The following is a 14836-nucleotide window of genomic DNA, read 5'->3' as shown; positions in this document are numbered from 1 at the left end:
ATTTAAACCTTTAAATATATATATATATATATATAAACCTTTTTTTTTAATAAAACTAAAGTAATACGAGGGTCCTGCTTCCCTAATGGAAGACCTGGTCGCCCTAGACTTAGCTTGCCATACTTATGGTTGCTGTACTGACAACGTAAATCTGCGGTGTACTATCCTTGACCCTCAGAAAGAACCAGGATGCTTCACCTTACAGAGGGTCTCTAACTTTAAGGCTTTGTTTGGGAGCCGCAACAGGGGATTCATGGAATCCCAGTCACCTCCATCAATTGTAGTCACCATTTTGGGAGGGGAGACTGAGATGGGAGAGGCGATGGCGTTATGAATCGGTGGATTTCTCGAAGACGTTAAATCTCATCACCGGTCCCAACAACAGCTACCAAAAAGAGCCTAAATGAAAAGAAGGGCGCCTTCAACCTTGGTATCATCGCCTTCAGCAATTGATGGTGGCCAGGATTGATATTTGATATATATGGTCTCATCCAAAAAAAAAGGAAAAAGGATTTGATATATTTGGAACATGATTACATTTCCCACGAAGGACAAACTAAACTCGCCAATGTAAACAACACTGGTTAAATCAAACCAAAGCAAGTGTAGCATATATGTGCACCTTCACTAAGCTCTTTCAAGCTGAAATTTACCACGCCCATAAACGTGCAAGTTTGCATGTGCATAAATTATGAGGTTGGTCTTTTACTCAAGGATTTTGTTGCAAAATAGGTTTAAACCGAAATATAATGTAAACATCAAAACAGAATCAGTTCCTATTTCTTTTCTGCAAAACGATCAACTGGAACATGAAGAACACATGCGCGATGAACAGGCGCAAGTAAAATTAGCAAAACATCTCAATAGCAGCAGGGATGACACAAAACTTTCTAGGAAGAAAACCCAAATGTTCTCCATCAGCATTAACGTAGATTTGATCTCCACCTTCTACTTCCTCAACTTCTATAGAGTGCACACTGCAAGGAAAACATGGATGTGAATGCAAATTGTACATTAAAAATAACAAGATTCAGACGGCAGATGTAAAAGAGCCTAGGTTAACAATAAAAGCACACAACTGCAAAACAGAGAGGGGAGGAAAAAACCTTCTTGACTGCACATTTTTCAATGCAAGGTGTGTCCCTCTGTATAGCTTGTGCATCTTAAAAATGAAGTCGTACCACTTAAAGTCTTGAAGGATTACAACCTGACATGCAATTGGCATATGTGAGGCTGAGAGGCACCTCATTGCAACATCAAAGAATATATGAAATATCACCTCAAAGCTTCCGCTATGAATATCTGCATTTGGGGTTATCATCATACCAGCACCGAAGAATTTGGCATTTCCTATGCAGAGGGCTGTTACTTTAGGAACTACTTCCCATTCTCCTGCATCAATCTATAACGCACAGAAGTTACAGCCTAAACCAAGGAATTAACAAAAACACAGAAACTGACAATACTATCTGACATATTACCAACCCTTATCCTCAGATCACGATTCTTGTGCCCAACAAAAGCTCTCAAAGCACCAAAAACATAACATAAATTGCCAAACTTTTTGAAAATGGAAGAATAATAGCCCGCCTTTGCACTTCTGCAGGCTTCCACAAAAAGTATCTGATGTTAACATTTAACGTGGCCAAGTAAATTTCAGCAACGTTAAGCCTAAATACAGCCAATGACATCTTACAAATGAATATCGGAAACGTTTACGAAGTAGTGGTTTTCAGAACTTGTTCCACTAGTTACACCAATATCTATATGCTTCTTCAGTCCTGCAAGAATTTCATCGTTCAGCTCATTATATTAAAAGGACAGAAGAACCAAATATATAATGAGTAATGCTACAGCGCTCCAGAAGCAACTATACCCACCTAATAGGAATCATAGGTGTACGTGGCATCTTCTCAATCAGACCTTATGGGTGTATTTCGCATAGTTTATTTGATAGGAATCATGCTTTGGGTCATGTATTTTGGACATAAGAATATGATTTTTTAAGTCATGAAATTTTACTTCATTGTGAAACATTGAATTTTGAAGATCTTAGAAAACCTACATGTATGCCACAATCACATGATCCAAAACTTGTTTAATACTAAAAAATTCATGTAGATCATTCTATAGGTTTTGACAACTAAAAACTCAAAATTTTTAAAAAATATAAAGCTTCTAATAAGTGGGAGTAGGTGCTCCCGGAGCAGCCTATTGTTACTAATATACAATATAGACCATGAAGAAAATACAAAATAGCTGCAATTCAAGAAGCCATTGTAATGTGAAATGCAGACATGCACTTTTCTGTGAAAGAGAAGGAACAAGAGAGAACCTTTAGCAATGCAATCAATGGCTTTACAAGGATCATTGCTCCTGATAAAATGAAACAGCATGATAAAAGAGTAGAACCCATTTTAACAGAGAGACTTCTAACAAAATAAATCCACAAAATACAACTGAGAAACTGACCAACCAACTGTTCTTGCAAAATCGGATCCAGTTCCTAGTGGAATCAACTGCAAGAAGGGAAAACATCATCATCATGTTTTTATTTATTATGAAACTATAAACTTGAATAGATCAGAGGCAATTATGGTAAGAATTGTAAGGCATACATACTGCAGTAAATGAACTTGCAAAATGATCTATAAATATCATGGACAAAGAGAACATAAGATTACCTACCCCAATGGCAGTTGTGTTTTTCACACTCTGAACTTCAGCAACCACAGGCCTTCCATCCCAAAAGAATCCATTCACAACCTAAGATAAGACAAGAATCCATCATGTGTCAAATCCATCTGCAAGAATAATAATTGCCTACTGCAGAAATCTGATGCTATCTGGAAATTTCTGAGGAAGATAATGTTATGGTATATATTTGCCAGGCCATAATGGCAGCTTGGATGCTGAAGCAATTTTGCCAGCATCGAAGTGAACCATAAAGTCTTACCTCAATCTATGTTGCCAGAAACACAAAATCTGACCTCAATCTATGTTGCCAGAAACACAAAATCTGACCTCAATCTATGTCCAAGAAAAGTATTTATGAATGGTCATCTACCTTCCCTTTGAAAAAGGTGCAGGATCCGACCCGATCCATGTCACCGTCCATGTATGTAAAGATCATGTATTTAGTTATCGGGTCTGGATATACCAGACCCGACCCATAGTGTAATGTAAACTTAAATACATGTTTAGGTCACAATTTTTTTTACCGAAATCGTGACAGCCGCAGTCGATCTCTCCCTCTCTCTTTCTCTTCTCTTTCTTAATACAGGAACAAGAAGGAAAATTTACATGGTATCAGAGCCAAGATCCAGCTAAGGGTTGAAGTGGATTCCGAAGGTGCGGCAAATCAAGGTTTGAGGTTTCGCCTATTCTTTCCTTCATTTCCTTCAGATTTTTTTTCTTTACCACGATTTCAATCTCCACCTCTCGTTTTCCCTTTCTGTTTTCCCACAAATCAAGGTTTGAGGTTTCGCCTATTCTTTCCTTCATTTCCTTCAGATTTTTTTTCTCTACCACGATTTCAATCTCCACCTCTCGTTTTCCCTTTCTGTTTTCCCACCTTTTTCATTTCTTCCTTTAGTGGATTCACATCTCACGTGAATCCCTAATTTGTTCACGCAGGATTCACGTGAATCTTGATTCACGTGAACGTTGTACATCAAAAGGTCGTGAATTTCACGTGAATATTCTTTCTTTATTCAAATCTCTTTTATTGTGTATCCCTTCTTTATTTTGGGCAGACTTGCAGACTTGCAACATAAAATCTGGGACACGTGAATCTCTTTTTTTTTAAATCTCCTTTTTTCAATTTTTTTTTAATCTCCTGTTTTTGTTTCTGTTTCACGTGAATCTTCTTCACGTGAATCTTCTCTCTTTATTCAAATCTCTTTTCCTGCATACCCCCCAGTTGACATATAATCTGGGATTCTAAAATCTAAAAAAAAAAAATAGGCGATCAGCAAACCTCTCTGACTGCAGACTGAGCACTCTGTGAATACTCCAAAAAAAAAGAGGTTCCCTTTCTTGTTAAAACTCCTTTTTCATGGATCTTCATTCAATCTTTTCTCAAGTTTTCTCACTCAACTCGTTTCTGAAAAGTTAACTACCTCAAACTTCTTGATTTGGAAGAGACAAATCATTCCTTTTATAAGGAGTCAAGGTCTCTTAGGTCACCTTGATGGAACCACTCCCGTCCCACTCGAATTTGTTACGAGAGAAGAAAAAGACGACAAAGGAGTAAGTTCAATTGTGTATGTCAAGAATGTTGAGTACCTCAACTGAGAAAGGAAAGATCAATCAGTGGTTGCATACATCACTTCCACCTTGTCCCAAGAGGTCCTTGTTGTCATTCCCGACAATTGTACTGCTCTGCAACTTTGGGAAAATTGGTTCAAACATATTCACAAGTTTCGCAGGCGAGAATGGTTTTTCTCAAGAGGGAATTCCAGATGTTGAGAAAAGATTCCATGACCATCATGGAATATCTGAACAAGATGAAGACTATCACAGACCAACTTGCAGTTATAGGATGCGCGATGAGTGACAACGATATGGTACAACAGACTCTAAGTGGATTGGGATCCGACTACAACATGATCGTCACTTCCCTATTGTGTCTCCCTGCCCTTCCTACCTTTGATGAGTTGCGAGCAAAATTAATTCAGTATGAGATGACTCTGAAAGGGTTCTCTGAGGAATTTCACGTTCACACAAATTCTCAGGAAGTTTTTGCCACAGGGGTGTCTTATGGTAGAGGACGCGGACGAGGAGGACAAGGGCGAAGTGGACACGGAGGGCGTGGTTTGCTTCCCACTCCAAATATGTTAGCTCATGCGCAGGGGTCAAGATCCATTCCTACCTGCTTCCTTTGTAACAAAAAGGGGCATATCAAGGCGAATTGTTAGCATAATCCAAAGAATAAAGGAAAGGGTCCACAGACAGAAAACAAAAGGAAGTTCTCAAGCAGTGGAGAGATTAAAGATCTGCTGATATCTGCCTTGTCAGAGTTGAAATTGAAGCAGAGCGATGAAGGCACCTGGTTTGTCAACTCAGGGGCAGCGACTCATGTAACAGGTGATGCAGGTAAGATTTCTAATCCCATTCCTTATTTTGGAAAAAGTAAGATTGTCACTGGAGATGGATCCCACCATCCTGTTTCTCATGTTGGAAAAACTGTCATTCCCATGTCACATTCCACTCTTACTTTTTCTGACGTTCTTCATGCTCCTGACATTAAGAAAAATATTGTCTCGGTTTCCAAACTTATTGATGATAATAATGCTTCAGTTGAATTCACTCCCTTCTCTGTGCAGGTCAAGGACCTTCGCACGAGGGAAACATTCGCTGAAGGAAAGAGACGAGGCAATATGTATGTTTTTGAAGAAGCTCCTTGTCATGTTGTCCGCCCTGTCCAACTGAATTCAGAGCCTTCATTAGAGTCGTGTTCATCTTCTTCTGCTAATGTTTTTAATATTTCTGAATGTAATAAGTCATTCTTATGGCATAGTCGATTAGGACATTGTGGGGGTCATTTCATTGAGAAACTTGTATCTAATAATCTCATTCCAAAAGAAAGTCTAAATAGGGATGAGAACAATCACAAATGTTCCAGTTGTCTTTCTTGCAAGAGTCATGTATTGCCTTTTCATTCCATTAATAAGAGAGCTTCAAAACCCTTTGAGATAATCTGTTCTGATGTATGAGAACCCGCCCCAGTTGCCTCTGGATCTGAGAGCAAATACTATCTAATCTTTGTTGATAGCTATATTCGATACACTTGGATATATTTCATAAAAAATAAGTCGGAAGTCTTCTCTTTGTTTCAAAATTTTCTTTCCCTTGTCAAAAATCAATTTCCTGAGTCCATTCAATTTTTCCAATGTGATGGAGGTGGGGAATTCTCATCCCGTGATTTTATCTCTTTTCTTCAAAGTAACAGAATAGGAAGAAGGGTGTCCTGTCCTCACACCCCTCAACAAAATGGAATTGTTGAACGAAAACACAGGCATATCGTTGAAAGTGCCATGAGTATGCTTCATGACAGCAATCTTCCCATCAACTTATGGACAAAAGCTTTCCATTCTGCCGTGCATGTGATAAACAGACTGCCTATGGTTATTCTGGAAAATAAGTTTCCTTATCACTGTCTTTTTGGAACTTATCCTAGTTATTATGATCTGCGTGTTTTTGGATGTGTTTGCTATGTGCATATCGATCAGTCCCTGAGAAACAAGTTTCAAGACAAAGCCCAAAAGTGCAGATTTGTGGGATATGCAGATGACTACAAAGGATATAGGTGTTATGATCCCACCAACAAACGTATCAGAACCTCAAGAAATGTTGTCTTTGATGAACAAAATTTTGATCACGGAGCTGACACAACGAATATGTCAACTGAAATTTACTATCCTTGGCTAAGCTCAGAACTTTTTGTTGGCTCCAATGAAACATGTTCCTCAGATTGCGTGCAACAAGAAGAAGAGGTATTTGAGAACACTGGGACGTCGAGGTCACAGAATGCAGAGGAAGTACCGGGCAGATACAAAGGCATTGTCTATTCCAGACAGAGACCGACAACATCAAGCCATTTAGATCATGTCTCAGTCGCCAATCCTACTCCTCATACCCTCGCAGTCAGAAAATCAAACCGCATACGGCATCCTATTGGCAGGTGGGTTAGTTATAACAACTTCTCCTTGGATTTTCAACTGTTTTTAACTGCCATCAATAAGGATGAAGAGCCCATCATGTATTATCAGGCAGCAGCTTCTATGAAATGGGTAGAAGTCATGAATGATGAAATGCAAGCCTTGCATGAATGTGGAACATGGGAAGTTGTTCCCAGACCACCTGACAAAAATGTTGTCGGATGCAAATGGGTCTACAAAATCAAGTACAAGCCAGATGGAACCATTGAACGATATAAAGCAAGGCTTGTAACAAAAGGATTCACTCAAGAAGCAGGGCAAGACTATGATGAGACTTTTAGTCCAGTTGTAAGAATGGGAACAATTCGAATTATCATTTCCCTGGTTGTTGAACATGGATGGAAGTTGAGTCAGCTGGATGTAAAAAATGCATTCTTACATGGGGATTTGAAGGAGGAGGTATACATGGAACAACCCCCTGGATATCAAGAACAAAATTGTAAAACCCATGTATGCAGGTTAAAAAGAGCCATCTACGGCCTGAAGCAAGCATCTCGCTCTTGGTTTGATAGCTTCTCATCAGAGATTCAGAAACATGGATTTTCATGTTCCATGCTGGACCACTCATTATTTATCTTTAAAAGTCAGTCTGTGACCACTCTATTATTAATTTATGTCGATGATATTATCATCACAGGAAACTCTGCGGACCACATCCAAGAAATAAAAGACTTATTAGGTCAAAGGTTCAAAATGAAAGACCTTGGAGTTCTACGCTATTTCCTTGGTGTAGAAGTTGACAACCAGGCTCATGGATTGACACTCACTCAACACAAGTACACCGTAGATGTTCTCAGCAAGGCAGGCATGAAAGACTGCAAACCTCTAGGAACTTCGAGTGTACTTCATCAAAAACTTAGCGCTCATGATGGAGATCTGTGTGATGACCCCACCAGGTATCGCAGCATAATAGGAATGTTACAATACCTCACATTCACTAGACCTGATATTGTTTATTCAGTCAATCAAGTGTCTCAATTTATGCATGCGCCACGTACTGGACATATGGAAGTGGTCAAGAGGATCCTTAGATATCTGAAAGGGACTATTGGGGATGGATTGATATATTTACCACAGTCCCATGGCCAAAACGAGCACGAAATTACTGTATATTGTGATGCAGACTGGGCAGAAAGAAAGAAGATCTACATCAGGATATTGTGCCTTCATTGGAAGAAATTTAGTCTCTTGGAGAAGTAGAAAACAAAAAGCTATCGCTAGATCAAGCACTGAGGCTGAATATAGATCCATGGTTGCTGCCACAGCCGAAGTCACATGGATCAGGCATCTTCTAACTGAAGTAGGAGAAAAGATCTCCCACACTACCTTGCTTTGTGACAATCAAAGTGCTATCAATAAGTCATTCAATCCAGTACATCACAGTCGTGCCAAGCACATTGAGATCGACCAACACTTTGTGAGACAGAAGGTTGAAGAAAAAGAGATTGAACCTGAGTTTGTCAGTACTGAAAGACAGGTTGCAGACATATTTACCAAAGGGTTAACCAAGGATCGCTTTTGGATGCTTAAAAGCAAGTTGTTCATGGTCCAAAACCATGATCAACTTGAGGGGGGGTGAAAAAGGTGCAGGATCCGACCCGATCCATGTCACCGTCCATGTATGTAAAGATCATGTATTTAGTTATCGGGTCGGGATATACCAGACCCGACCCATAGTGTAATGTAAACTTAAATACATGTTTAGGTCACGATTTTTTTTACCGAAATCGTGACAGCCGCAGTCGATCTCTCCCTCTCTCTTTCTCTTCTCTTTCTCAATACAGGAACAAGAAGGAAAATTTACACCCTTTTCGCCTCTCCCTTCCTAAGAGAGTATCTCAAAAAAAGAAAACTAGCGCACTTTCACAGTAGCTTTATAAAAAACACTTAAGAGTGGATATAGCAAATATAGATGTATGTGCATTAGGCGATGATACAAACAAAAACAGGGGATTCATACGAATATTACATTGGATCATTTGAACCCTTCGAGAAGCATGAAAAGAACTCAAAAATCATCCATTATTTATGAGTCATGCAAGATGGAGAGGATATCAACCCAAAAATTGTTATAATTATCAGAAGGAATTAAAATGTTGTCTGAATTGATCAGACCACATTATTTTGCAGGCTGCTTATCATGTGACTGGAATATATTGGATTGTCAGGCAAACTTGATCGTCCATTTCTGAAAAAAGAAAACAAATTTTGTGTTTTCTAGAGGATGAAACAAGAAAAACATGTAAAGAGATAATATCACATCAAAAATAATTTATATTTAAATTGCAGAACTTATCAGACTTTCATTACAATAGATAATACAAAACCAAATTGATGTGCTCCTTCAATCAAAATATGCAATCATTGACATTTCTCCCTTGTAATTCTGACAAAATCAATAGATGCAACTTCAAGAAGTTCTGTGTTACTAGGAACCAGTTCCAACTTGGTAAATCAAAGAAAGTCAATGAGTTTGAAGTTTGAACTTCATCACAAGAAAACAAATTGACTACACACCTCATGTAGAGTACCATCACCACCAACAGCTATTACAGCATCTACACCCTCTTTGATAGCCTGACAATGTCCATCCATGAATTGATATTAACAGCTGAAGTAAATAGCCTATTCATGCCATGCTCTTAAAAACAAATAATATTAGAAAAAACATAACAGAAGATGTAATTTGAAGGGCAAGATCCACCTCTCTAGTAATGTCTATGGCATGTGAAGGACCTGAAGTGAAAGATTCATGTATCTGCATGCAGCAAAAACAAGTATGTCAGAGAAGCCTAGAAGACAGGGGCAGAGCTACATACTGGCCAGGGTGGGAAGTGCCCACCCTGACCTGGAAATCCCCAATAAGGGGGTTTGGGATGCTGTGCCCTTATTTGCACGCCATAAGAGAGAGAGAGAGAGAGAGAGAGAGAGAGAGGCCCGTAACAGTGGATGGGCTTCTCATTGAACTCAGGTCGTGTCCGATTTGTGCTGGGCAGACAAAAAGAGAATTAGCGGCTGTCACGACGCCCGCTAATTCTCTTTGTGATGCAAAAATCAAAATCAGTGCCACTGATCTGCATGGGATCAGCGGCAGAGATCAATCCGATAACAGTGGACACTTTCCGCATCCGCTGTTACAGGCTTCTCTCTCTCTCTCTCTCTTTTTCTCTCTTACTATAGATATGTATATGTGTGTGTGTGCCCACCTTAACTTGGATTTCTGTCTCTGCCCCTGCTAGAAGATATGACCAATAGACCACAATTCACAGATGTTGTCAAGTTTATTGAAGTGTGTGTGTGTGTGTGTGTGTGTGAATTAGATTAGATGGCACAATCCTTTCCAGGTGGTATCCCCTAACCCATAGTTGCCAGAGCCAGAAGCAAAAAAGGGAAGTGTTATGGGAATTAGAAACGTGAAGCGACAATTTTATGATTAAAAGAATTTGAGAAGCAAAAAGCAGGAGGGAAGCAAACAATGAGAACTTTGGTAAGCAAAATAAGATTTTTGTGTGAAATTATGGTGAAATAAGGAAAGTAAGAAAAAAATGTACACATAAATATTATAGTCTATAAGATATTTTAAGACACCCTGGTTAACTTTATTTAAAAGAACAGCTGAAGATAAACATGCAACAAAAAAAAAACTGTATATGCAATTTGAGACCAGAATGATATTTGTGAATAGCAAGTTTGCATCTCTGGGTATTAAAGATTTTAAGAAAAAATTATGCAAAGAATGTTGATTTAGGTATTAATAAACCTAAATAAACATTATAAGATGTGGATGGTACTCTTTGGTACACAAAACTAATAATTTTCATAAAAGAATTGCTTGAAGAATCTCAAAATCATGCTTATTGAATATGAGAAATTAGGATTTCTAACTGCTTCCTGCTCATTATGGAAGTGGGTAGCTTCTTATTTCTGAATAGGGCTTCCTAGGAAGCCGGATTTCCACTCTAAGTGCTTCTGATACGTATGATATATCCATTTCTAGCCACATCTATAGTGAATCAGTGATAAATGCACCAGATACAGGAAAAGTCACAGATAGAGGTATCTTGTTTTCTTCTGGGCATGTAAGAGACAAAAAAACTGATCAGATGGCTTCACTTATAGTCTACATAAAATTTCACATCACACAACAAAATAAAATGTAGGCGATGAGGCACAAATCTCGTCATAATGGATATACCTTTTTTTTCTTAAGATAGGTTTTTCAGTGACAAGACACAAAAATATCTAACTATGTTTTGATGACATGTCGACTCCCAAGCTATGGAAAATACCAGATCGGGATGATGAAAACTTATATCCTTTTGTTGTCTAAACCAACACATCTAGAGTGAACTTTCTACTTGCCAACCATATGGGAACCTTAGTTTTGTGGATTACATGGAAGACTCCACATACCAATTATACTGGTGATATTGAATATATAGAAGAACTAGTTTTCCCATGGTGAAAACTTTGTCATCTTGGGAAGGAATGAGAAGAGCCATGGACTGATTTTTTAAGTTGATATGCCATTTCCTATCTTCAGGCTCAGAGGTGCTCCTCATTTCAAATTGGAAAAAATGAGGCAATAAATTAGCAGGTATCATGTCTCAAAAATAGAAACTTCGTTAGCAGGATAACTTTTTTGAGTATCCTGTCTCATGACATTGACTTGACCAAGCAAGAAAAATATTCCAACAAAAAAACTCTGGCTGAAATCACTCATCCATTTTGCTGCAACTATGCTGTACGGTGATATTTACTTAAAAGAGGAAGAAAAAGAAGAGGGTACAACGTGCATTATCTGAAAATTAACCCATAAATGCCATTGTTCTGAAAACCACAGATCAACCGAAAATAATCGGTAGAGATTTTAGGATAGCAGTATGACCTCTGACGGGAGCAGCATATAAAGTTTGACAATTATTTTTCACTGGGAAGAGTAAGTCAAGAGTTTCTTAACTACTCATTCAACTTACATCGTATCAAAATAAGCTATCTACAGTTCGTAGAAATCCCTAAACAATCTGATGATATTATTGGATACATGTTCACATATACAACTCCGCTAACTGCAATCGAAATGGATTGCCACCTTTTCCATTTATCTGCATCATAGCGATTATACTAAGTGCCGATATTGCGCTCTCGCCATTTATATTACTAGATTATAAAGTTCAAGGCTGGCATAAAACATCCACAGACTAGCTAACGCACAAATTCACTTAATTTAAGGAAACACCAATTCACTTAAATTGAGAAGTTACATATGGAACAAACGATCACTAGTTCGACTTATGAGTGCAGAGGAAGAAATCTGAGAAATGCCCAGAACGAAAACATGCAAAAATCACAAATGGGTCTCGGCTGGGGTCACTGCAAACATATCCAAAGCACGAAATTTCTCTTAAAAAAATCAAACCCACAATAAAAAGACAACAAACAAACAAACAAGTGAACACCGAAACTATAATCAACAAAGGCAGCAGAAGTAATTACGTTGCAATGGTTTCCCAGACGGTCCTTCAGATAAGGAAGCAACCTCTTCCATTCTTTTCCAGTTCGCCCATTTGCACCTAAAGGCCAATAACCAACCAAGAATAAAACCAAGTTAGAGAGAGACAGGGAGGAAAGAGAGAGAGAGAGGGGGGTGGGTGGGAGGGTCACCCTTCGGATTGACGACAAAGACGAAATCCTTAAGTGGGGAAGCAGAAGAACGGCTCCTCTCATTGAGATCGAGGGCGGAGGAGGACCGGGGCTCCCCTCCCCGCGCCAGGAACGCGTTTGAAACGGAAAGAGCGGCGCTCGAACACATCGCTCCCTAATAACTCTATCACCCGCGCTACCTTTCACGGTGCGCTCCTCAAACTCAAGGGTTCTCTACCCTCTTCCTAATTCTCTTTTTCCTGTAGCGGCGTGGCTTGCACGTCGCCCGGTCTCAGGTCGAAGGGGGCCCCACGTTGACGGTAGCCGCCGTTTAGGTGCAGTTCGGTTTCTCCCCATCTTAATCTTACGATGCAAATGGTTTTGATCAAATCTGACCGTATAAATGGATTCAACATGATCGATTTAATATGAACCGATCTTTGAATTGTATTTCTAGACAAAAAAATTTATGATTTTTTAAATCATAACATTTTATGTTTTGTGAAAGACAAACCGTTTAGAATTTGGGCTCCCAAAATACATTGGGGAGACCGATTAATTTGGATCCAGAACAGCCAAATTTTGCAAATTCTTTTTCTTGGATTCAACCTGTTTACAACCCTGTTTGTCAACCTAATTTTGCAAATTCTTTTTCTTGGATTCAACCTGTTTGCAACCCTATTTGTCAGCCTTAAAAAGACCAAAATACAACTTAGATTTGGGGGATTTAAATGTGGATCTTCACTAAATCAATGATGTTGATATCGAAACAACTTGCATCAATGAAATCCCAAAAAAGTATCAAGATAGGGATGACATAAAGGACGAGTAAAACCGATTTTGACCTGTCGTCAAACAAAAAACATTAGTTTTGCTATGGTGTCGATCGCAGGGTCTCGCACACTAATCCCTACCGTTGTCCTACAGTAAGCGGGCTGCCTTACGTAAAGTATCATATCCATTGTTGGAAGTAGGGGTGGCAAAATCTGACCCGACCCGCCAACCCGCTTCTTAGGCAGGTTCGGGTTTGGCTTAAATGGGTTTGTGTCGTAAACGGGTTGACCCGCCCAACCCGTTTATTAAACAGGTCGGGTTCGTGTTAGGGGTATGCCAACCCGGCTGACCCGTTTAATAAACGGGTTAGGCGGGCGGGTCAACCCGTTTACCCGACCAGCCAACCCGCCCGCCAACCCGTTTACCCGACCTGCCCGCCAACCCACCCGCTAACATGAACCCGACCCACCAACCCGTTTACCCGACCAGCCAACCCGCCCGCCAACCCGTTTACCCGACCTGCCCGCCAACCCACCCGCTAACACGAACCCGACCCGCCAACCTGTTTACCCGACCCCGACCCACCCGCTAACCTGCCCACCAACCCGCCCGCTAATACGAACCAAACCTGCCAACCCGTTTAACCAACCCATTTATTAAACAGGTTAACCGTGTCGTGTCGAGTTACCCATTTAATAAATGGGTCGGGTTTGTGTTTGCCACAGCCGACCCGTTTAATAAATAGGTCGGGTTCGTGTTGAGGTATGCTGACCCGTCAACCCGCCGACACGACCCGCCAACCCGACCCGAGTGCCACCCCTAGTTGGAAGCATAGTGACAAAAGTTAAAAATGGCAAAATCTCGAAAGTCAAAAACTCAAGAGATTTTAAATTTTTTTATAAGTCTCGTCTTTTTTGGCAAAATCTTTGCAATAAAAAAATTTAAAATATAAAAAAATAAATTTTATAAAAAAATGTAAATAAAATACAACAACTATGCCTTCATCCCAAAACAATTGGGGTCGACGATATGAACCAAAAAAGAAAATCATTCTGAGTCCTCCACATGAATCCTTCTCCTCCAATCATTTTTATCCAATGCCATGTCCTCGGTGAGGTTCAAAGCATTCATATTCTTTCCTATCATCTTCATCCAAGTCTTCTTAGGCCTACCTCGACCTCTTTTGACTAATATATTTTTCCATTTGTCCATCCTTCTAACTGGAGCATCATTAGGCCTTCACCGAATATGTCCAAACCACCGTAAACGATTTTCTCTCATCTTAGTTTCAATGGATGCAATGCCTACCTTCTTATGTATCTCCTCGTTTTGAATCTTATCTTTTATTGTATTTTCACACATCCATCGAAGCATACGCATCTCAGCTACACTCATTTTTTGAATATGATGTCTCTTGGCCGCCCATCATTCTGTACCATATAATAAAGCAGGCCTAATTGTCGTCTTATAAAACTTTTTCTTCAACCGCAATGGCATTCTACGATCACACATCACTCCAGATGCACTTTTCTATTTCATCCACCCAACCTTTATCCTGTGGTTTGCATCTCCATCATTTCGAATGATAGATCCCAAATATTTGAAACAGTCATCCACCGATATTTCTTGCTCGCCAAGCTTCACTACACTCTCATCACTACTGTGTTGCTTACTAAACCGACATTCCATATATTTTG

General features: G+C 39.5%; 1 protein-coding gene across 2 annotated transcripts; it reads right to left on the bottom strand.

The window, feature by feature from the left end:
* Window positions 1-684: 684 nt before the first annotated feature.
* LCBK2 (Diacylglycerol kinase family protein) lies at window positions 685-12582 on the bottom strand. 2 transcript variants are annotated; one of them, XR_016427273.1, is made up of 12 exons: window positions 12387-12582; window positions 12219-12295; window positions 9427-9480; window positions 9240-9299; window positions 2689-2766; window positions 2473-2519; window positions 2336-2376; window positions 1697-1781; window positions 1482-1600; window positions 1280-1402; window positions 1107-1207; window positions 685-977 (listed from the first exon to the last, which is right to left on the bottom strand). XR_016427273.1 is itself a non-coding variant. In XM_089985069.1 (12 exons), the coding sequence occupies exons 1-12, from the start codon at window positions 12532-12534 to the stop codon at window positions 848-850; spliced, it is 1059 nt and encodes a 352-aa protein (XP_089841195.1). In that variant the 5' UTR covers window positions 12535-12582; the 3' UTR covers window positions 685-847. The 2 variants fall into 2 exon arrangements, 1 of the variants encoding a protein (XP_089841195.1); XM_089985069.1 differs by having other exon boundaries at window positions 1486-1600.
* Window positions 12583-14836: the final 2254 nt, after the last annotated feature.

This window comes from Nuphar pumila, chromosome 13 (genome assembly GCF_984573655.1).
Source record: "Nuphar pumila chromosome 13, dmNupPumi1.hap1.1, whole genome shotgun sequence".
NCBI classification, from domain to species: domain Eukaryota; kingdom Viridiplantae; phylum Streptophyta; class Magnoliopsida; order Nymphaeales; family Nymphaeaceae; genus Nuphar; species Nuphar pumila.
Note: the sequence above shows the minus strand (reverse complement) of the source record. Positions and strands in the feature narration are given on the sequence as shown.